Below are 25068 nucleotides of genomic sequence, written 5' to 3'. Positions count from 1 at the left end.
CACAGCTAGCAGTCTCACACACTCTTTAGGTTTTTGAAGTTTTGTGTGTAATGGTTTAGTCTATCACACCTTACCCTTTTCTCCCAGTATCACAACAGTATGACTCCCAAAGTACAGAGCAGTAAACAAGCAAGGACTCTGAAGTCAGAACAGAAAGATACAGTTGGAAGATGAATGATTGTGTTTTTATGATGCGTAGTAAACTACCCCGTCTTCTTTTTCTCTGTGTTGTTGTTCTTGTGTGTGTGTATGCTTTTAAAAGTCAAAGTACACATTAGCCACACTTACAAAAAACATTTTGAATTTCATTTAGAACTGAGATTCTACGTTGTAAGCAGAAATCTTATGCTCAGCCAGAAGCGTGTTTCCCCACTTTCACAATGCTGAGGTGTCAAATCCACAACCCCCAACAGATGGTTTGTCACACACTGGGTTCAAACACTCAAAAAGCAACACAACAGCAGGTTCATGAAGGACAAGCCCCCCTTTATTTGCACAGCCTCACACACTATAGATTTTTAAAGTTGTGGTGTACAATGGTATAGCCACAGATGTGACTTCTACTTTTGATAAAGATCACTCCACATGCATATTTCTTAAGAAATGAAGCGTCTTTATTAAGCTCTTATTTATACATGTCTACACAATAATAGACACCGTGTGCTCTGTGACATTATAGTCTTCTACTTCTGCGTCCATTGGTTTGCATTTTCAACTCCCAACCTTTCAGGTTGTTATGAACGGCTTATATTTCTAACATTTTGTGATGTAAAAGTGAATCATGCAGCTTTTTTATTTTCTGTCTGATGGAAGGACTTAAGACACGAGTTATTTAAACAATTCTAAATGACAGTGTGACGGCCATAGTACTTTATGCGGGTGAAATATGTTAAGGATAATGTTTCTCAATGTAACATGGCAAAGAACTTTTGGTTAGGATACAACATTTTGTAAACAGTTACCTCAGAAGCTGTACTGTCAGATCTATGCATGTAAGGTTAAACTTTCCACAGTACTTCCACTTAAGTAAGTAACCAAACACATAAAGTCACCCTCACCAATAATCAACTGTCCCTTGAAAAAGGTAGCACAAACAGACAACTGACTCAGCAATGATAAGTAGAGCTACCCTAGGCCGATACTCAAGCAGAAGAAAATTAAAAGTTGTTTTGGCTCGAAAGATTGAAGAAAAATATGTTTAATAATTCAACAAGACCCTGCACCTTCAACACATGTGCATTCAAATTTTGGAACAGGCTCAACATTGCTGTTGTTCAATAGTTTTTATCCACTTTCAAAAGTCATTTTATGGCTTTAATATTTCCAGCTGATAAGGAGACTTACAGCATTTCAAATGCCCGTCCAAATGCTTTAAACATCCGCTTTGTCTGTAACGACAGCATCAAACTGCAGAGCATTGTTTTTATTCAAATTCAGCATTTTCTGATGAAAATTTAGCTGCTTTTTTTTTTTTCACTGTAACACCCTCTCAGTGCCATTTTTTAGGATGATATTCTTGGAGATTCATTTTTTATATATATACACTTATGCTTTGGGAGTGAGGGTATCTAATACGCACGTTGTCACTGTGTTTTGTACTACCAACTGTGAGGGCTCTGCTTTTACTTTGAGCAGTCTGGTTTTATTTTGTCTCGTGAGTGTGTGTGTTTTTCAAAGGAGATCTTCATCAGTTTCATTTTGTTACCACAAACTTTGTGTAAAGTTCACAACAGAGGTAAAGAGATTTAAACACACCAGTTTAAGGAGGCATGCAGGGTTTTGGACCAGTTGCACAGGAGAGGTGAAGAAGAGAGTGTCAGCGGAGATGTGCAACAGAAGCAGAGGGAACATTTTACAAGATGATAAATGGCAGATTTAGATGATTACGGATTATGTTGACAAGATTAAAAGACACGTCCGTCAGAGTTCAGCAACATTTCAGTTTGATTAAATTAAAGTTGTTGTTTTTTTTTTTGTTTGTTTTTTTTAACTACACAGGGTTTATTTTCTCCTTTGATAGTAATCATATTGAACATGTCAGTGATGGAAACAAAAATATAAGGAAAAATGCTAAAGCGTGTCTAATTAAACTGTTCCTGTGAACCATAAATCATCCTTTAGTATGTTCGGTGTTACAAACTTGAAAAAGCACAGAAAAGATCATCGGACATTAATCTAATCAGTTTTCAGCCTTCATTCATATTGAAATGTTGAAATCTTTCCTGCTAGACCGAAGTGTAGCGTTTGATACCGTTGGCCATTACATTTTATTACATCTATTATTAAATGGAGAGTCCTCTTAACACACTGAAGTCAATTATGAAGCTCCACGGCTTCTGTGCAAAGACTAGTTCTGTTTACATTATACTTGCTTTAGAAGGCATAGCATATATTTTTACTGCTATGTAGATGACACCCGCTTTTATTGGTTAAACTGCTGGTATGTCTTAGATACATAATGAGCTTTAATTTTCTGCTTCTAAATTCAGATAAAACTGAGGTTATTGTAATATGGCATAAAAATCTTAGAAACACTGTGGCTAACAAGATCCTTTCTCTGGGTGGGATCGTCTGTTGTAGGGATTAGACACATTATAAGTAAAATTGAGGCACACAATCCCGTCGCACAACATCAACATTTATTTATATACAAAAATAAAAATGCTTTTTTTACATAAAAGAATTGTAACTTTACAATTCATCACCGATTACGTGGGTACATAGTCCTCATCCTTAACCCATAGTGGTTCGGGTAATTCCTCAGGGCCATATCAGGATACATGGTTGAAAACAGGATACATGTTTTTTTTGTTTGTTTGTTTGTTTTTGAATGTGCTAAAACGTAAGATACATGCTTGAAAAAGCGTACATGCTTTTAAAAGATGTGGCAAAATGCAGATTACATGTTTTAAGAAAGAAAAAAAGGGTAACTGTTTAAAGATACGGTACCATACGTGTTTTTTGGAAAGAATCAGTCTTTCAGAGAAAGCATTAGCGGCCTCCTTTGTAACATTCTGTGACCATCCACAGCTGTCCGATTTTCACCACATCCTCCCCCACTAGATTGTCGTAGGCCTCGGTAATGGCGTCAAAGACTTTCCTCACTGATTTGAGCTCATGCAAGAGAGTCTCCGCGACTGTGCCGACTTTGACATCGTCCGTTTTGATGTTCCGGGCAATCAGCAGGCGTTGAATGGAAGGAATGAAACGAGGGGTGAGGAGTCTTTTTCTGATGCTGTAATAATTTTCAGCGTAAAAGTCCTCCTCCAACACTTGCAGACACTCGTGCTGTCTCTGGCTGGGTTGATCGAACTTACAGCCGTTGCATTCTTCGGTGCGGTACTTGTTGATTACAAGGTTGACTAGATGATACACCGCTGTTTTCACGGTATCGATGAATAAAGAAGGTGCCCAACCGTCAAGCTCGTCGGCTTGCTGCAGTTTCTCCAAGGGGCGAGAGTAACCGGGCGTGTCGGGTACTATTGTGCTCTCGTCCGAAGAACTGGCCAAGGAACTGTCCTCCTCAGCGCGACGCAGGGGTGCAGAGTCCATCTTTCTTTCTGTTTTTGAGCTAAAAAAAAAGGCTTTTGAAGGAATGAGACGGCGGTCTTCTTTTTAAAGTAAAAGAAGGCGGGCGTGGTCTGGAAGTGGGATGTTCTTAGAGGAGCGGGTAGGAGTGGCAGCGATTTTTAAAACCGGAGAGCTGGCCGTCAACTTTAGAAAAGAACGATAATGTCCTTTCTTATCTTTTGGGGTTGAATATCTCCATGAAAAAATGACATCTTGCAGCCCTTCTGCTCAATCAACCATCAATGTGGCAGAACTTGGTACATACTTGGTACTTGGTACTATCAGGGATGCTGTGCAATCTTTACTCTCTGAAGATCCATCCACAAACCCTACATTTGAAGATTGGAGTGAAGACGCACCGTATTCACCAGTGTCAGAGTGGAGCGCACCCCCTTCACCGCCACAAGTGTGGACTATGGACACCGACGATGAGGAAGATTTTTTGTATTTTGGCGACTCTCCCGACATTGATGAGATAGACTGGGCATGGCCGCCCTTCCAAGGCCCTGAGGAATTACCCGAACCACTATGGGTTAAGGATGAGGACTATGTACCCACGTAATCGGTGATGAATTGTAAAGTTACAATTCTTTTATGTAAAAAAAGCATTTTTTATTTTTGTATATAAATAAATGTTGATGTTGTGCGACGGGATTGTGTGCCTCAATTTTACTTATAATGTGTCTAATCCCTACAACAGACGATCCCACCCAGAGAAAGGATCTTGTTAGCCACAGTGTTTCTAAGATTTTTATGCCATATTACAATAACCTCAGTTTTATCTGAATTTAGAAGCAGAAAATTAAAGCTCATTATGTATCTAAGACATACCAGCAGTTTAACCAATAAAAGCGGGTATCATCTACATAGCAGTAAAAATATATGCTATGCCTTCTAAAGCAAGTATAATGTAAACAGAACTAGTCTTTGCACAGAAGCCGTGGAGCTTCATAATTGACTTCAGTGTGTTAAGAGGACTCTCCATTTAATAATAGATGTAATAAAATGTAATGGCCAACGGTATCAAACGCTACACTTCGGTCTAGCAGGAAAGATTTCAACATTTCAATATGAATGAAGGCTGAAAACTGATTAGATTAATGTCCGATGATCTTTTCTGTGCTTTTTCAAGTTTGTAACACCGAACATACTAAAGGATGATTTATGGTTCACAGGAACAGTTTAATTAGACACGCTTTAGCATTTTTCCTTATATTTTTGTTTCCATCACTGACATGTTCAATATGATTACTATCAAAGGAGAAAATAAACCCTGTGTAGTTAAAAAAAACAAACAAAAAAAAAAACAACAACTTTAATTTAATCAAACTGAAATGTTGCTGAACTCTGACGGACGTGTCTTTTAATCTTGTCAACATAATCCGTAATCATCTAAATCTGCCATTTATCATCTTGTAAAATGTTCCCTCTGCTTCTGTTGCACATCTCCGCTGACACTCTCTTCTTCACCTCTCCTGTGCAACTGGTCCAAAACCCTGCATGCCTCCTTAAACTGGTGTGTTTAAATCTCTTTACCTCTGTTGTGAACTTTACACAAAGTTTGTGGTAACAAAATGAAACTGATGAAGATCTCCTTTGAAAAACACACACACTCACGAGACAAAATAAAACCAGACTGCTCAAAGTAAAAGCAGAGCCCTCACAGTTGGTAGTACAAAACACAGTGACAACGTGCGTATTAGATACCCTCACTCCCAAAGCATAAGTGTATATATATAAAAAATGAATCTCCAAGAATATCATCCTAAAAAATGGCACTGAGAGGGTGTTACAGTGAAAAAAAAAAAAGCAGCTAAATTTTCATCAGAAAATGCTGAATTTGAATAAAAACAATGCTCTGCAGTTTGATGCTGTCGTTACAGACAAAGCGGATGTTTAAAGCATTTGGACGGGCATTTGAAATGCTGTAAGTCTCCTTATCAGCTGGAAATATTAAAGCCATAAAATGACTTTTGAAAGTGGATAAAAACTATTGAACAACAGCAATGTTGAGCCTGTTCCAAAATTTGAATGCACATGTGTTGAAGGTGCAGGGTCTTGTTGAATTATTAAACATATTTTTCTTCAATCTTTCGAGCCAAAACAACTTTTAATTTTCTTCTGCTTGAGTATCGGCCTAGGGTAGCTCTACTTATCATTGCTGAGTCAGTTGTCTGTTTGTGCTACCTTTTTCAAGGGACAGTTGATTATTGGTGAGGGTGACTTTATGTGTTTGGTTACTTACTTAAGTGGAAGTACTGTGGAAAGTTTAACCTTACATGCATAGATCTGACAGTACAGCTTCTGAGGTAACTGTTTACAAAATGTTGTATCCTAACCAAAAGTTCTTTGCCATGTTACATTGAGAAACATTATCCTTAACATATTTCACCCGCATAAAGTACTATGGCCGTCACACTGTCATTTAGAATTGTTTAAATAACTCGTGTCTTAAGTCCTTCCATCAGACAGAAAATAAAAAAGCTGCATGATTCACTTTTACATCACAAAATGTTAGAAATATAAGCCGTTCATAACAACCTGAAAGGTTGGGAGTTGAAAATGCAAACCAATGGACGCAGAAGTAGAAGACTATAATGTCACAGAGCACACGGTGTCTATTATTGTGTAGACATGTATAAATAAGAGCTTAATAAAGACGCTTCATTTCTTAAGAAATATGCATGTGGAGTGATCTTTATCAAAAGTAGAAGTCACATCTGTGGCTATACCATTGTACACCACAACTTTAAAAATCTATAGTGTGTGAGGCTGTGCAAATAAAGGGGGGCTTGTCCTTCATGAACCTGCTGTTGTGTTGCTTTTTGAGTGTTTGAACCCAGTGTGTGACAAACCATCTGTTGGGGGTTGTGGATTTGACACCTCAGCATTGTGAAAGTGGGGAAACACGCTTCTGGCTGAGCATAAGATTTCTGCTTACAACGTAGAATCTCAGTTCTAAATGAAATTCAAAATGTTTTTTGTAAGTGTGGCTAATGTGTACTTTGACTTTTAAAAGCATACACACACACAAGAACAACAACACAGAGAAAAAGAAGACGGGGTAGTTTACTACGCATCATAAAAACACAATCATTCATCTTCCAACTGTATCTTTCTGTTCTGACTTCAGAGTCCTTGCTTGTTTACTGCTCTGTACTTTGGGAGTCATACTGTTGTGATACTGGGAGAAAAGGGTAAGGTGTGATAGACTAAACCATTACACACAAAACTTCAAAAACCTAAAGAGTGTGTGAGACTGCTAGCTGTGTTGTCCAGCGATAAACTTATCTACAATGTGTTAGGAAAGAGTGACTTGTACTGCTGTCCCATTAAGCAACGGTTTAACAAATTTCACTGCAAACTATAAAAGGAATCTGGGTTTAAATAGAACATAGTAGTGTTGGATTAAGTGTAGGAAACACTAGTATAAGGTGTCTATGGAGCAAATCTCCTTCAACATTCACAATGACCAAAGTGAGGACTACAGGCATTTCTCCCAGTCAACTGATTGTGTTTAGGGAAAAAGCAGCTAAATACACTGAGACTGCTCCACATTGTTAGTGAGCTGTGGGTTTCGTCAAACTTGGAGTGAACAAAAGCAGAAAAACAGTAAAAAGATTCGGACATTGAAATTCTGGTTTATTTCATGAATACAATGAAACATTTTAGTCCACAGAGCAAAGTAGCATACATGATAAATGGATATACATAACACAGACAGTGAGGAGTAAAACTCATTGTCATACCAGACGTTATATTCTGTAAACTTAAAATAAACCCCAGAAATTAGAGTTTAGTGTTTTAAGTCTTCTATTAAAAAAACATCAGTCAACACTTCTTTCTCCTGGCAGCATTGCTGAAGTGACACTTTAACGACGCTTAAATTCACAGTCGTTATGATGATAAAACATGTTCTCTGATTAACAAATGTCTGCACTGTCACTTGTCATGAAAATCTCCAGAGCCAGGGTTCAAGCTTCCTCTTCAATCACCACTGATCATTATTAGAGCCCACAAAAGATTTTTCACATTATCCCCATAAACATCATGCGTTTATAGAAATCATTGTGACAGAAAGATTTAGATTCTTGTTTCACAATGTGCATGAACTTAAAATCTTTAGAGTTTCATAGTTATAAAGTATAGAAAAGATTACATTTGTTCCAATGTATGAAATACACTTCTTGTAAAACAAAAAAAAAAAAGTTGATTCGAAATGCATTAAAAAAGCTCCTGGCATCACCTTTCTCCTGTACACACACACACACACACACACACACACACACACGCAGCATTATACACACCCACTCACTCACTCACACACACACACACACACACACACACACACACACACACACACACACACACACACAGGGAGAGAGAGAGAGAGAGATCATTAATACAAAAGATTGCAGCAGATTTTGGATTTTCACTCTTTAATATGAACATAAAATTCATTCCAATTTTTTGCCTTTGCTTCAATGAAGATGTGTCTTTAAATCTACGATACCTTTCCTGTTCAGAAAGTTTGCTGACATAGCAAAGAAGTGGTTAGGGAACTCAGTAAGTATGAACAACAATAGCTTAGGGACACTTTCTCAAATAAAGAGGATTTCATCATCTGCATTTCGTGGAAAAAAAAGTGCCACATTAAAAACAAATCAGCAGATCCACAAATTATAGATACAGACTCTTTTCAGCTATAGAGGTAATTAATGGCATGCATTAGAGTGCATTGGTGGACACTTGGGCATCTTTTATTTAACATGGTTATACCATTGTGAATTTTGCTATATAAATATGCTCAAGAGTCTAGAGTGTGACATCCAGCTAAAATCGAAAATATATATTTTTAAATCAGTAACTTTGCAAATTTAGAGGAAATGTTTTTGGACAACAAATGAGTCGCCTTTTAAACAGGGTTTGAATAATTAGCGCTGACAGACAGACAGACATACATACCGTGTGAAAGGATGTCCTGGAGCAGAGAACACGCTGTATTGTTGCTTTTCTCTTATGCATAAGCAACGCCAGCATGTCAGAAACGCTCTGTGCGGGCAAAACCGGTTCCAATGCCCATCGAGGCATCAACTGGCCTTTCTGCCGGCTGGCTGGACCCTCAGCTTTCATACTGGGATCTGCAGCACAACTTCGCACTGGCCACTGGGGCAAAACTGATTCTAAACTTTGAAGTACTAGTTTGGTTCTTCACTGCTCGCAGAGAAGTAACAATTAAAGAAAGTGATCCAGCACGAAACACAAATCAAACAGCACAGTCGGAATTGTCCACAACCGCGCTCAGTTTCACAAATAAACAAAAAACTTGCACCAGCTAGACAAAGGAGGGAAAACTGACATTGTAATAAATTAATCACGCTAAAGTCGCCTCTACACTTTTTTGGAAAGAGCCTTTATACATAGCATATGCCAAGCAGACTTAGTGCGAGATAAATAATATGTAGCCTTAAAATTTTACATCTAGAGTTTTATCAGTTTTATCAACAGAGGATCTATGAAACGAGCAAAGCTGACAGGTCTGAAGAGTACGGTGCATGCTCTCATGTCACAAGTTTGCCAACATTTTCCAGAAAGACAGAAAGACAACGCAGTTAAAACCTGTAAAAATACTAAATTACAAGTTTCGCACTATGTTTCACCAAGTTAAAAAAAAAATCCAGCAAAGCTACTTCTACCGAAAGCATTTATCTTTCAGATCAGTGTCTCAAAAGCACCATTAAAAAAATGTGATCCTGCATTTACAAAAGTAAATCATTCACAGTGAAAACCAAAACGCACACAGCGTTTGATAAACGACATTAAAATAATGTATTGCACATCTATGTTTTAAAAATTGCATCAAAATTCAATGCGTATTTTCTCTAAAAATTTACGGTCGAATACACAAACTAACGTGCGGGTGTCAGGCTCAAGGATAGAGTTTGCTGGCTTTTATAAACCTTTATGCCTCTTCCCCCACCCCAAAGCACAGACCTCAAATTCGCCTTAACTATCCCCCTCCCCAAAGTGCAGTTGTTAAAAAACACACAAAATCTACCATTTCGGTTAGAGTGTGTAAAACACTATTGCAAAAGTAACTCCTGTTTGTATATATTCACACTGAAAACTAAAACGCATCGGCTGATAAACACTAATTAAATAATGCGTTGCACATCTGTGTTTTAAAGAATGTCTGGGAAAGCCCTCGCCTATTTTTGTTTTAATTATTTTAAATTTTAACTGAAAATGAATGCGAACTAACGGCGCTGTTCTTAGGTGAAAGGTTTTTTGGGGGGGGATGCAGTTATTTAATGAAAGGGATAAAAGTTTGGTCTCTCTCCACATCCTTATTCACCATTTCTTGAGATAAACAACTTAAAGTCTGAAACAGCCAACTAACTAGCTACTAACTGTAGAAAATCTGCTTATAAAACACACTGACGTTTCAGCTTGATTTTCTGACAACAAAAGTCTTTCTATAGAATAAAAGACAAAGTCATTCCTGTTTGTGTAAATTTACCGTGAAAAGCCCGAAATGCCTACAGCGGTTGATGAACCTTTAATTAAAAAACACCCTGCTAGGAGGAGACAGAGCATGCGCAGTGGGACCACAGGAAGTGTCCCTTTTCGGAAGACTGAAAGCGCGTACATGAGAGTGCATGCGCGCGTGCTCGTACGTGCACAAGATGTCAGTTTTTAAGCTCGGCAAAGGGGGTGTGGGGGGCAATGCCCCCAGGCAAAAACCCCCCTCCCCTGACCCCCTGACCCCTCACCCCCCGCCCCACACCCCTCACCCCCCCCCCCCCCCCCCCCCCAAAAGGTGTCATATATATTCTTCTCTCATTGTATGATGAATTATGATGGCTGTTTGGTAGCCGTTTGCATACCATGCATACTCTCTCTCTTCGTGTGTGTGTGTGTGTGTGGATGGTGTTAGGGAGAAATATTTTCATGTATGGTTAAGATGTCCTTTTATACTTCTATATTTTTGTATTGCAGGGATAAAGGAAAGTGGAATCAGCCATTCCACAACTTGTTGCCAAAAGATGTATAAAGTTCAGGGCCTAATATATGTGTGTATATGAACAACACAGTTTCATACAGGAGAAACCTTCTTGGCTCCGGGTGTGATAACATAGTGTTCTCTGCAATAAGAAAGAGAGACTTTATTATGTCGGTTAAAGCTGATATCAGCATGACAATAAAACATCCCTGATAACAACTGAGGTAAGGTGTTTTCTCACACGGAGCACTCTGTCAAGTGAGATCTCTCACTGTAAGCTAATGACTGTTGCCACACAGCAAAATCTCCAGTGTTAAATTAACACTAGAGAGTGTCTATATGGGTCCACACCTCTGAGTGTTAAATGAACACTTTTGACAGTGTTATATTTTCAGAAGACCCCTAGTCACTTTTGGAGATTAACAATGACTAACACTGAGCAGTGCTTATTTTCTAACACTGGAAAATAACTCAAAATGTTAGAAATATTCCAGTGTTAGAAGATCAGCACTGCCCAGTGTTAGTCATTGTTAATCTCCAAAACTGACTAGGAGTCTTCTGAAAATATAACACTATCAAAAGTGTTCATTTAACACTCAGAGGTGTGGACCCATATAGACACTCTCTAGTGTTAATTTAACACTGGAGATTTTGCTGTGCACGTGGAAAGACTATCACGAGAACAAATCAGGGAGTGCCAAGTCTAAACCACGGCTCTTTCCCTGTGTCATTTTTTCAACCAATCAGACAGATGCACATTCTCATGGAAATCTTTCTATAACTGCTAAGATAGGTTACTATCTTTTGGGAAGTTGACTGCTTGCAGACTGTAGTTTTCTGAACAGAAGAGATCCATGTACGTGCTGATTTTTGATCATCCAATGCTTTAATAAATACACCAAAAGATGAAGCGTTTTGAGTGGTGGTTCCTAAAAGTGGACAAATGTTCATGCTAACAATGGTGATAGCAAGACAGTATAAAAGACCTGCCTTTAAAATATAAGAACAAAAAAAAAACAAATGCATAATTTTGCCAGTTAACTTTTATTTAACCTTTAGCAAACAGACAAAAAACAGAAAGTGCCTAGATTAAGCTTGTAGTGCAGAGAATATTCCATTTATGACTCGATTAGCTCATTATTACAGGAAATACTCAAGTTAACATGTTTCCTCTGAAGTCTGCAGCCTCTCCTGTGAGACTCAGAAAGAAAGCAGCTTTACTTCTTGCTTTCTTTGGCCAGTTGTTCCACTTCCTTCATGAAGCGCAGGCAGAGCTCATCCTGCCACGGCAGAGCAACACACTGAACCGCCACAGGTAGACCCTCGCCACCGGTCACTGCCTGAACACAAAAACACACTCCTGTCACTTAATGCTCAGCAGCTGAACACACCGCAGTCTCCTTCATCCATCTACTGTAATAAAAAAAAAAAACCTCTACAAATATTGGAGCTGCAATAGACTGATCTGGTTCAGTTCTTGGTTCTGTGTAAAGTCATGTTAAGTAAATAAAATTGAAGTGAATGTTCAGAGTAATACATCACATTTTTAAATAACCTTCCAGAGAAAAAATAATTGCATTAATTTAAAAAAAAAAAAATTAAAAATAATATCCAAAAGCTGAGATTCTTTTTGATTTGTCCTAGTGGTTTCTTAATTTAGCTATTACAAGATATAACTGATACTAAGGGAAAAATTAGATTCAAGCAAGTAATGTTTATTATTACTTCAACATGCACAGAGGAGTAATAGGAAACATCCAACGATGAGCTCTACATAGCCCGAGACAGATGTGCTACAGCAGCTGATTGAAACCACATTAAAGTACACTGACGCACATTTACAAGTATTCAAAAAATAAATGTATCTATGTTTTAGACTTTACATCGGAGTCTCCTGACTTGTTGTTGCTGCATGAAAAGCTAGCCTGACACTGAGTCTAAAACACCAGATTTACTAAACAGGGCAAAAGAGCACAATCCCCAAATAGTGCTGAGAGGTGTTTAGCTAGAAAAAAAATGGATTTGCAGAGTTCACGTGAAAGTTATGTATGTGCAAAAGCATTTGCTCACAAAACACGCGATAACCTTAAATGAATGTCGTGTTTTTAATTCCGCTCCGGACTCGTGAATCTCAACCCAGCAGCAGCTGTAATGTTTGCACGTCCTCTCCCGTTAATGCGGCAGGTAAATAATCAACTAACGGTGCATATTATGTTAGCGCGATCTGCCTTATTACAAAACCTGCCATTACTGTGCATTTAGGTGACCATGATGAGAGAGACAGAGTCTGGCTGGCTCAGATGCTGGCAGTTGTCGCTGCAGTCTACCGGTAGCGTCTCCTTTCAGGCCAGAATGTCACCGAGCAGTGACTAAGTTTGTGGTAAAAAGGCTTGCAGCCGTTTGCCACAGCAGATGCCCCCGATTTTCGGTAAGTGAATGTGTTTAATTGTAGGCAGGGACGTTACTGGATATTCTTGTGTAATTGCTACAGAATAATTTATGTTATACTTTGTTATTGCTACAGAAGAATATTTATTTTATTATTTTACATTTACAATTTTTTTTTCCTGGGGACCCTGTGACACCCCATTGAAGAGCCGTAGGCTGTGGATCTCTTAAGATCTCACTGTTGGGTTTGTAAAGCCATGTTAGTCCTAAATTTCTATCTTGTTCAAAGAGAAGATACAAAACAAAGTTCTAAGCTAGTCGACCTTAGTGTTCTCCTTTTTTAAAAAAGAATCGATAAGAGAATCGAATCGTAAAACAGAATCGAAAATGGAATCGGAATCGTGAAAATCTTATCAATACCCATCCCTAGTTGTGACACTTACTCCTCTAATAAAGTCTCACATGTGTCAGCTTTGTTTTTATACATAGATATAACAATAGGGATATGTACTGATAAATGATCAGAATTATAATATTTCTGGATGTCTGCGATAAAACTGAATCGACTCAAGTCAAAATCGATACCCAGCACTAATTTTACAGAGAAATATGAATGTAATGAGTTGTGTAATGAATTGGCTTCTCCTGGGAATAATTAAGTAATACTGGATGGCCTGGCCTGCCACAATGTGTTAGTAAATCTGGCTCTATGTTTTCACTCAGTCTTATCTCACTGGTACATGTTGTGCAGAGACCGTGCCAGCAGTGCGCAATTGCGAACGCACGCAGCTTAGAGGGAACATTGTTCCCATCCATACTTGGTAATCTGTATCTTTTTAATCACATCTTCGTTTAGTTTTCCAAATAAACTGACCAGTGGACAAAAGTTTCACTTGCAGACATACACAGTTGCAAAAGGCTCAGAGTTTCCACCTCTTAACCACAGTCTTCTTACTGCACTCTCTTTACAAAAATCTACTTTATGCCTTTTTAATGCTAAAACCCTGTCCTGAGACAAAGTGTTAGTAAATCTGGCTCTATGTTCTCACTCAGTCTTATCTCACTGGTACATGTTGCCTACCTCTTTGAAGAGTTTGTCCCACATGTCCTGATAACAGCCCTTATAGTGCTTGAGTTCTTCCTCATCCTTTGCGGTCACTGTGGAAACAGTGACTACACCCGCAGGAAAGGTAAGGAGATTGTAGAGTATTGTGTAACTGGCAGCAGCTGAAAGTGTAGAAAACAAAAATAAATTATTGATAAAGAAACATAAACACCATTCTTAGCCTTTAAAAATGTTGTTAAATGTTGATGTTTAAAGTGTGAACACTTTAAACATCTTTAAAGTCCTTAGATTACAGTGTTTTAAAAACAAAGTGATAGATACAAAAACTAAGTTGTCTGTCATACACAGTTTGGCATACTTGAGGTTTTGCCACAGTATAAGAAGTTGTAGGCTGGTCCAATCACAGGACACAGCAGCACATCAATTTTGCAGCTCCTCCAATGTGCTATTGTCTCATGAATGTAGTCCTAAAGAAAACACAGGAAATCTCAATTTCTCCTTCAGACTTTCATACGTGACCATGCATCATCAGCTGACAGTACCTCAACAGCAGCATGTTGCTTCCACAGATCTGGAACAGATCTAAAAATGAAGCAGAACGTTTGGATATAATTCCTAGCACATGGAAATGTAACAAAGAAACTGAGATTCAAGCACAAATGAACAATTTCAAGAATACTTTCTCACCCAACTCCACAAAGAGCACCAAAGGTGGCAGAAACACGAGGAAACTGCCCAAAAGAAGAAGACAAACTGAGGTGTAAAATTAATTTTCAAACCAATCTCTAAATTTATATGTTTTGGACACAGAATTAGAGGACTCACCACGGGTTTGAGCAAGAATGAAATGGTTTTCTTCAACCACTTGGGAAAGCCGTAAGGAAAAACCTGAGGCTCCAGACAAGGGTCCACAGGTCCCCCTTTCCTAAAATGAAAGAGATCATTGGCACACAAGAAAACAGTCTGTTCAGAGACACTGAACTGAGAATTACTGTAATGGTTTCAAAAAGAACCACAACCCCATGTTGTTCATAAAGACAACGGCAGCATGGTGATGTTTAGTGGTTGGCACTAAAAAGAAACAAAATCTCTAAATGTTAGATGATTTAAGTTTAGAAAACAAATGGTACTAACTGACTTACTTAATGGAACAACTCACAGTTTTTGTAGCAGGGTGGTAGCTCCATCTGCAAATAAGCCCTTTATCAAAAGCTCAGGGATAATTTGATCCATCTTCAATGGACAGTAAGGGACGAGCTAAAGACACAAATATCAACATTGAGGACCTATGACTCATATCACATACGTGGCTTGACAGTGATCATAGTGTGTGTGGTGACGTCTTACAGTGTGCCCTGCTTGCTCTAGCAGAGCTTTGACCTCTCTGACGCCTCGGGCCATGCTTGGAGATGGATGCGTGTAGCCATCGCTCTCCAAATAACCAATCCTTAGAGGTCTGGAGCTTCTGTATATCTAAGGGTCAATCATTTTTACTTCCTGAGTCAATTAAACATAATCAGTTTGCAAAGCTTAAGATTACAGCCTGTAAAGTTAATTCTGTATCTCAGGACATTAATAACAGTTGAGGTAAGAGTAATATAAAGTGAAGCATTAGGACAACTATGTATCGGCTTAATTTGTAGTTTTTAACCAAAAGAATAATCATTAACAGATGATACGAGTCCCACAGTACAGGACACACCTCCATGTTAAAAGGTAATGGTGGAACAGTGGGGTCCAAAGAAAACATGTGGTCACAAAGAAGTGCCTGCATGCACAGAGCCAGGCTGTCCACATCTCTTGCCATGGGTCCAGCAGATGACGGCACTAGTTTCATACAAAATATAAAGCAGTGACTCAAATATTTGAGACAGTTTGTGTTGGTGAAATATTGCTATACAGTGGTTATGTAACTACATTTACTTTATATGTAAAGTAGATACGTTTCTTACCTGACTTTTGCCCTCGATAAATTGGACGAAGCCCCTGTAAACTAATCATTACCCAAAAGTGTTAACAAAGATAAAAGCTTAACTCAGCAATGTGTTATAAATTTCCAAAAACTGACTGAATGAGACCCACCTGAGCCGACCTGCAGTTGGTTTGAAACCACAGATTCCACAGAAGGACGCAGGAATACGGATACTGCCACCTATATCAGTGCCTATACCAAGCAGGGAGCCCCCTCCCCCGATGAGAGCCCCCTCCCCACCAGATGAACCTCCAGAGGTCTTCTGGGGGTTATGAGGGTTCACAGTCTGCCCGTAGATAGGATTACTGCAGTCATAGCTGTCAACAGACAGTTAATGAGTCTTTGCATATTATTTTCATTAATATTTTCATTTTATACACATTTGGAATGGACAAAGGCAACTTAATACATGCGCATAGTTTTAAATGTGCTGTAGATTTTTATGTGAGTAAGTGATAAAAGATTTACTTTAAAAGAGCTTGAGGCAAGTTGGTTCTCACAAAGGGAATAGCTCCTTGTTTCTTCAGGACTTGAACAAGCACACTGTCCTTTTCAACGGGCTGGTCCAGGTTAATGATCACACCACAAGAACAGTCATGATTCTTGTGTTGGGAAAAACAGAAGATGATAATGTTACATCAAATACCTGAGCTATGATGCTCAAGAATACTCTACCATACTTACAAGTACTGATCGGAAATCGTTTAACTGTAACTGAAATTTGCATTGGATAACCTTTGTAATACCTTAAATGTAATATTTTCTTTGATGCTAACTGGAACTCCGTACAAGAGACCATCCTTGTTGGAGCCAACAGTTGTCAGCTGGTCCAAACTCTCCAGCAAAATTTCAGTGCAGCAGTTCAGCTTTTTGTTTACAGCCAGAGTCTGTTGGAAAGGAAACATCATCATCATTACATCACCTTTGTAAAATATTAAACTCTTGTTGGAAACACAAACATTACTTGACACATTAGTCTGTGTTGCTTATATGAATATTATTATCCAGTGTGTCTAAACTTTAACTGTAATAAGACACAATTCTGTGTAAAAAGAACTAAAAAGCAGTGAGATATAAGTCGGAGTAATGCCAAAAATAAACAACATTAAGATAAGCCTGAGTAATTTAAATGATTACTTGTAAAAATTGGCTTTTGCTGTATTTTATCTTTTATGAAAGATTTGTGTCATGCTGGATATTGAACCTTTTCCATGTAAGAGTAAAGCACATCCTCGGGGTTCAGTAAACCTTTGTTCAGCTGCTGTGTCAGCTCAGACAGGGAGAGCGTCAGGATCAAAGCAGAGTCAGTTGTCGGATGCTAGGAGACACAGACCCACACAGAATCATTATGTTATTATTATTTCTTTTAAAGGCTGCAACAAAGAGACGGAACCACATCCATGTACACATTCAGGCAGTGGCGGTCCTAGCCTGTTTGGCGCCCTGGGCGAAGACTCCCTCTGGCGCCCCCCTCCCCCCCCTCCCCCCGACACACACACACACACACAGGATTGTACATTAACATAGAACTTTTGTCGGAACCATACAGAATTTCACAAGAGAAACACACACACACACACACACACACACACACACACACACACACACACACACACACACACAAATATGAAGAGAGTGAGAGTATGCATAGTATGCAAACGGCTATCAAACAGCCATCATAATTCGTCATACAATGAGAACAGGAGAAATCAACAATTGACACTGACTAATTAATATTACAATCTGTAACATAATGTGTTGTTTTGGAGTTTAGTCTGTTACTGTTACTATTTTTACCATTTCTTCTTGGAGCAACTGTAACCCACATAACTTCCTTAGGGATTAGTAAAGTATTCTGATTCTGATTGTTTCAGGATGACCGCCATTATCCAATGACACATCTGCTTACCTGTATCTTTTGCTCGTTTCTCCTCCTCTTCTTTTCTCTTTTTTCTAAACTGAGGACCTGACGGCTTTGAACCCAGGATTCAAATCATGAATACATAATGGGCTTGGATTTACAACATTATGAATGAAATGTGTTCTATTTGGAAGCAGCCGCCCTCCTCCCCTTTCCACGGGTTGTGTGTAAGACTTTAAATCATCAAAATATAAAATATAAATTTTAAATTGTTATTGATCCCTTTACCCCGAGTTCTAAAGTGTATATTTATTTTCTTACTCTTCTTATATTTATTGTTTGTTTACTTGCACTGCTGTAACTGGAGCCTCTCGTCTCGTCTCTCTATATACTGGACTGTATGTAGGGGAGATGACAATAAAGTTTACTTTGAATGCAGCAGCGAGCAGGCGCACCGAGGAAAAACATTGGTGCAAATTATAAGTCTGTATCATAATGTCTGCTGTTTTCGTGTTTGTTGGTTTGTTTTTATTTTGTTTTATTTTGCGAGTTGGTTATTAGACGCTGCTCCAGCCAGCCAGAGAATCCCCCGCCGCCCCGCCCTCTCCTCACTGTGCCGCAAGCAGCAGGCGCACCTCGCAAACGGAGGGCGCCCTTACTCCCAGCAAATGGGCGATAGAAATCCGATCGGTGCCTGTGCCATCCCCAATACGCGCTGGCATGACGTCGCTCAGCATGAGTACGAGCAATTTTTTATTTATTTTTTTTGCCGATGCCCGTGATGCCGCCCCCCACCACGATGCCGCCCCGGGCAACCGCCCGTGTCGCCCGTATCTAAAACCGCTACTGCATTCAGGATTCTTCCTTTGACAATTTTCCACGTATTTACACACTTTCTCAAACACGACAGTGAGTTCACTGCACTTAAATGGTCTGCACAGTCATAACTTTCATTTTCATGCTCAAGCATGTAGACATTGCAAAGTACCAGTAAATTGATATTCATGAACTAAAAGCACATAATTAGCTGAGATTTCTCTGTAAAGAGAAAGTTAAACAGCTCAAAGCTCACCGACTGTTTGTACCGGAGCACCGCCTGCTCTGCCCGCTGCAAGCTCTCATCTCTCCTGTTTCTGGCTCTCTTGATCTTTTCCTCCGCCTGTCGGAGGCTGTTGATCTTTTTCACCCGCACAACCAGGTATCCCACAATGCAGGCAACACCAGTGAGCAGAGCCGCTGTCCAGTTGTCCATCTTCACTCTCTTAATAAACAGTTCAGTGTTCTGCGTGGTTTTCGTCTTTGTCCTGGGGCTACAAAATGCAAAAATCCAAGTGGACCTAACAGTCAGGTGTTTAAACACGACGACAGGCTTGTCTTTAGGTGTGGGCGTGTTGTGCATGTACCGTAGCTTCCCTAATCTACATGCAGCAACATGGCCATTCATTTCAATAATAACCCACATTCTAAAATGTAAAATCTAATTAGTTCTCAGAATGTAAAGAAATTACGCAAAATCGTTGCCTTAAAGAAAAGTACAGCTTACTTAAGATTGCTGAGTTAGAGCCACTTTTTCATTGTGGGTACACAGCAGTAAGAATAGCTTGATTTTTCTGAGTGAGAAATACTAAATGGTTATCCACTGACATAAACATTTATTGTTCAGCTAAATTAAAATACAATTTGTGGTAACTTACGTTTTAACATTTTGCTTACATACAAATTGAATGCAACTAAATCCCATTAAATTTTTATCACTGTTGACTTAAAAGATTTCTAGTCCAACAACACAATAAACAATATAAAAAGTGTATGTAAATATGAATACAAAATAATAATGAAAAACACTTCTTGTAAAGCGTTAAATCAGCGCAACGATTATTTTTAAACGCAAAAAATTGATCAGCCAACATACTGGAAACTGTTCTCCTGAACAACAAACCACCACTACTGTAGCTGGTGTTATTTAATGTTTTTAATGTTTTCAAATCAACATTTCATATTTTTTATTTTATATATGTATCTGTTACACAATTTAAACTTTAATAACTTCACAATGAATCAAAGCCTCGGATGTAATCATTTTGAAACTACGTTTAAGCTTCCCATAACTTTGTATTGCAATTTACATTAATGATATCGGCTGTTGAAGCTAAAGGTTTCCCTAAGGAATTTTTCTGCTGTTTTCTAACCAGCGCACGGATTGTTCCCAAGATTGTTTGTGTCTCGGCGTTTCCTGGATCCTGTTGATGTCTGCTTAGTGCCCGTGGTCGGCTTTGATGACCTCCGCCGTGAAACCTGAGACCGCTGCGTCGGATTTCTCGACTTGCTGAAGCCCGTGCTCCAGCTCCAGCTCCTGTCAGGATTGGCCTGGTGAATGACAGATCGTTTTTGAGCGACACTTTTCATCTTCGGGACTTTTTCGGTTCCCGTGATCTGGATTTTCTGTGTGTGACTGAGACGTGGCTGAGTGTTGGTGAGTCCAGTGCTCTGTCTGAACTTCTACCAGTGGATTGCTGCTATTTTAACTCGCCACAGACGTCAGGCGGAGGTGGAAGCACAGCGGATATTTACAAAAAGGATGTATCTTTCTGCTGCTCTTAATCAGCCCTGTGGCCCTTCAGACTTTGTCTCCTCTGATACAGAAGACCTTCTTGCTGTCAAACCATCTTGGAATCTGTGGCTCTAGATGTCATTTCAAATTCTAAGACTGCTGGAATCGCTACTAGAACACTGCCAAAGAGGCAAAAAGGGAATACTTTGCAAATATTATTTCTTCCAACAGTCATAACCCACTTGTGTTATTTAAAACCATTGAGGCTGTTCTTAATACTCCATTGAATGTCTGTTTGGAAGTTTCTCCTAATATGTGCAATAATTTTCTGAGCTTTTTTATAGTAAAGCATGTCACCACCAAGGCTCTTATACAGCTTCTGACTGTGACCCCTCTGTCTCTGTTGTTTTTACTCAGTTTGAGCTTGTGACTCTCTCGATTTTAGGGGATGTGGTTCATCATATTAAGCCCCCCCCCCCCGGCAATCTGTCCTTGACATTATTAACAGCAGTCTGTCCTCTAGTGTGGTTCCTGCACATTTCAAACATGCAGGAGTGCAGCCACTGCTTAAGAAACTTGGGCTTGATCACACAGTGCTAGCTAACTATTGGCCTATTTCCAAGCTGCCTTCACTGTAAAATGTAATATTGTGTTTAATTAAAACTATTAAATAGGCTGAACTCAATTTTTATCAATTTGTTATTAGAACTCAATTTAAATAAGTTACCAGTACTTTTTATGCAAAAATGCTGATAAACTCGATTTATTTGAGTTGTCCTAACTTAGAAAAAATAAGTAAGCTGGAAGTTTTGCTTCTCAGGGCGGAAGGATGAAAGATGTGTTTTGAAAATGCCACGTGACTACCGTCCTCCTCCCTCGCGGATCAGTCCGCATGTTCATGGCACCAGCATTTGTTATGGAATATATTGGGCAAACCTGGAGATATTATTGTTGTCATTGCTGTGGATCTTTACTGACTTGGTGAGTAAATGTTTACTCTTATTCAAACTGATTTTGTGGCTTCTCTTAGTTTAGCACCAGGTTTATAATCTTGCTAGCTAGTTAGTGTTAGCCTAGCGTTGCTGCTGCCGCTGTGCTCATGTTACTTAAAAATTAACACCACAGCCTTAAAAACCTTACATAAAACTATGTCGGTGATTTTTTTTGTTGATTGTTTGAAATAAATAAGTGAGATAAGAGCCCAGACAAAATTCTTTGGGAGGTGCAGCCGTTAGGGGTAGGGTGGGTGTGGGGGGTGGATAACGGAGCTCTCCGAAAACGTGAAAGCACTTTTGCAAATATGTGATATTTTGATAAATTAAGTAGATATTTGAGCATTACTCAGCTACATTCTCGCCTGAAAATATCTTTAAAGGTTATTTTGTGACCCAGAAAGGGTAGTCTGGGGAAAAAGAGGATCGCATTTGTCGGCTGCGGTTGTCGGAGCCTGTGCGCACTTGTAAGCGCGGCAATGGCGGAGGAGCGCGGCTGAAAAACTTATTACTTTTTCTGGGCCACAAAATAAACTTTTAAGATATTTTCAGGCGAGAATGTAGCTGTGTAAAGTTCAAATATCTGCTCGATCTATCAAGACATCACATATTTGCAAAATGCTCCGACGTTTTCATGCTTTGTGGCAGCTTTAGAACATCTGTGGCATCTATTAATGTCAAATCTAGCCTTTATTTAACAACATAAGCGAACTCTATGTTACAATGATTGCACAGCCATTAAGGATCAAATCAGTTTCTGAAAAATGTTCTGTTTTTTCTCCCTCTGCTTGCTTCTTACTGTCTTTGAGGCTCGGGACCAGCACTCCTGTTGTTGGACAGAAAGACATCAACTCAGTGGTAAGTATTTTGGTTTTCCAATATATTTGCAACTGTCAGTGACATTTATATTAATCAGGCTGAACTTTAATCATACTTTAGATCAGCCTGTTTTACTTATTGTTTTGTTTGTGCTTTGGTTTGGGGAAGTTGTTTCTTTACTGATCTTTTCCTGTCTTCTGTTATTAGACTTGAGATATGACTGCACTATGCTGTTGCTGTGACTCCAGTTAATTCTACAAGACATGCTGTGTAAGTAAACAAACAACAACAGTTTGGTCTGCATTTCTTGAAAGATCACATCCCCCAAACTTAGTTTAGAGGGTCTACACTGTATATAGTGAAGTCTGCAAGTTTTCTAACAGCAAAATTTGTTTTGTGCCCAAATCATTTTGCACATCATTAGAATGAAAGTTATTGCCCATGTTTGCATAGACCTTTTTAAAATGATGCTTTCATGACAATATTGTGTGTTGTGTGGTGGTCACGGCTATCCAGACTGACAATTTGGGACATTGAATGTCACCTCTCCGGTGGGGATGGAGCCTGAGATTGTCTAAATTGGAGTCTGTTTTATACCAAATGCAGGAAAAAATGTTTAAGAAAGCAATTAAGTTCATGTTCCAAAAAATATGATTGTTTGCTTGCAGGACACCAGGAGAGATGAGTCCTCCGTCACAGATGGTGTGGTCAGTGAAGATGGTCACCTGCAGGTTCAAGCTCATTGCATCTCCAACCCACATCCACTGCCACTGTACTTAAGGGAAGTTAAAGACTTTCTTCTGCACCTACATTTGAATCACCTCGATCCATGACAGTCATTCAGGCAGTAATGCCTGGACTGGAAACAAGCCATCCTTAAAATATTACAACATTCCAGCTCATGTGTTGGAATGAAAAACGAATGTGTTGTTTAAATTAGAGACTGCACTTGTGACAGAACAATAAATATTTTATGTTGATTATATAAATAATGTAAGTACAAAACAAACTTGTGGTAGACCTAAACTTATTTTCAGAATAATTACATCTGAGACTTTGTTTCGTTGTAACAGTGATGGCAATATAATTTTTATTCAGCAGAACAGTGTCCAGTATGTTGGCTGTTGTACTTTGTTGTGTTTGAAAGTAAAAGTTGTGCTCATTTTAACATCATTACAAAAATTGTTGTTAATTATTTTTAATCATATTCATGGTACCACAAATTGTTTTTTCATTTAGTTGAACTTGAAATGTTTGTCAGTAGGTAAACAATTAGTATTGTCAGAAAGTCAGAAATATCAAGTTATTCTTAATACTGCAGACTTGCAATGTATAAGTTGTCCTAACAGTCATCCTAAGTAAGCTTTACTTAGTTTTTTTGAGGCAACGAGTTTCCATAATTTTTTTGAGTTCTGGGAACTAACAAGGCTGTACAGTGTACTCAAAATGAGTAAGTTGCCCTAACTTGGTCATCTTACGTAAACTTGATCCAATTGTTTTGAGTTCTGGGAACAAATGAGCTTGTACAGAGTACTCAAAATAAATACGTTGTCCTAACTTAGTCATTTTTAGCTAAGCTTTACTCAATTTTTTTGAGGCAACGAGTTTCCATAATTTTTTTGAGTTCTGGGAACTAATTAGATTTTACAGTGTTTTCTTAACAAGGTTTTAGAGAAAATTGTTTTTCATGAACTGAAATGTTTTCTAGATGATAATGGCATCCTTGAGGTTTTTCACTCAGGTTTCATAGCACAGAATCATAGCACAGAATCTGCGTTATTAAGGGTCGTTAATGACATTCTTCTGGCATGTGATTCTGGTAACCACGTTGTTCTGACCTTGCTTGACCTAACTGCTGCCTTTGACACAGTAGACCACAATATTCTAATATCTAGATTAAATGACATAGTGGGTATTGGTGGCACTACACTTAATTAGTTTAGGTCTTATTTAGCAAATAGAACTTTTTCTGTCAGCCTTCTCAGTTCTGAATCATCTTCTGCTCAGAATGCAATATTTTGATCATTTATTTATGATAAAATTAAAAAATATTTTCCCAAAAATTTACATAATGAATGACATACTAAACAAAAGCAAATGTACTATGTACTAACTCATATCATCATCATCGAAAATAAGTTGGGGGTTTCTTATTATTATTTTACAATAATTTTAGTTCAAAGTAATTCAGTGAGTGCTGTTAGGGAACATGTTAACTATCAGAGGGGAGCGGTCAACAGGCAATTAGCCCACTTTAAAGTCCAGAAAGAGTAATTTATCATTTTTATACTATAATTCCATCCAGAATACTTTGAAACATATGCTGTTGGGTAAATATCATAGTATGCTAACTATATTTAAAAAATAAACTGGGTTGCACCAGCTACCTTGACCTCAAAACCTTTTTTCAGAAGATTAGTATCTATAACTTGCTGCACATTCAGGACACAGATATTGCAACACAGATTTCTCATTGCTATTGATTAACTAAAATACACATACGCACATACAAACACAGACATATAGTTTCTGTTTTATATGTTAGTGACCTTATTTTTTAAACATTACCTGTGAAGCCATTTAAACACACATGGCTTTAGCCTGTACAAATACAAGTGACTTGACTTTAGTAAAATACATAAAATTAATTTTACAGACAGCTTAGAGCAAAGAGATATGTGTGTTTTGTGCAGATTATTTTCTATACCTATTGTTTAATGTTAATTTTCGACACTTTTAAACATGTGCTAGCACTGTCTCTTTGCCTAATATTGACATGATTCCAGTTTTCAAGCTTTTAGTGCCTTTTCATGCTTTATTACATGAAATGGATGGTGTTAGGGAGA

At 38.5% G+C, this 25068-nt stretch overlaps 1 protein-coding gene and 1 long non-coding RNA gene across 2 annotated transcripts; one reads left to right on the top strand and one right to left on the bottom strand.

The window, feature by feature from the left end:
- Positions 1 to 11610: 11610 nt before the first annotated feature.
- On the bottom strand, positions 11611 to 20266 carry LOC134621295 (vitamin D3 hydroxylase-associated protein-like). The gene is made up of 16 exons (XM_063467720.1): positions 20058 to 20266; positions 18933 to 19170; positions 17204 to 17317; positions 16746 to 16886; positions 16468 to 16601; positions 16110 to 16316; positions 15980 to 16020; positions 15730 to 15854; positions 15375 to 15500; positions 15187 to 15284; positions 14853 to 14952; positions 14715 to 14758; positions 14570 to 14609; positions 14386 to 14494; positions 14043 to 14188; positions 11611 to 11913 (listed from the first exon to the last, which is right to left on the bottom strand). The coding sequence occupies exons 1-16, from the start codon at positions 20264 to 20266 to the stop codon at positions 11791 to 11793; spliced, it is 1995 nt and encodes a 664-aa protein (XP_063323790.1). The 3' UTR covers positions 11611 to 11790.
- Positions 20267 to 22040: 1774 nt separating this feature from the next.
- On the top strand, positions 22041 to 23223 carry LOC134621333 (uncharacterized). Its single transcript, XR_010092192.1, has 3 exons — positions 22041 to 22261; positions 22430 to 22492; positions 22891 to 23223. It is a non-coding gene; the product is annotated as an uncharacterized LOC134621333 (long non-coding RNA).
- The last annotated feature ends 1845 nt before the right edge of the window (positions 23224 to 25068 follow it).

This window comes from Pelmatolapia mariae, linkage group LG23 (genome assembly GCF_036321145.2).
Source record: "Pelmatolapia mariae isolate MD_Pm_ZW linkage group LG23, Pm_UMD_F_2, whole genome shotgun sequence".
Taxonomy (NCBI): Eukaryota; Metazoa; Chordata; class Actinopteri; order Cichliformes; family Cichlidae; genus Pelmatolapia; species Pelmatolapia mariae.
This window is presented reverse-complemented; position numbering and strand designations above follow the sequence as displayed.

Bases quoted from the DNA above. Each gene is read 5' to 3' on its own strand.
- LOC134621295 (XM_063467720.1), bottom strand. From the start codon at position 20,266: ATGAAAAGTGTCGCTCAAAAACGATCTGTCATTCACCAGGCCAATCCT. The intron at 16,887-17,203 runs GTTCAATATCCA...CCTTTCCAACAG, and splicing joins TTTACTCTTACATGGAAAAG to ACTCTGGCTGTAAACAAAAA. The intron at 14,189-14,385 runs GTATGCCAAACT...CTACACTTTCAG, and splicing joins ATACTGTGGCAAAACCTCAA to CTGCTGCCAGTTACACAATA.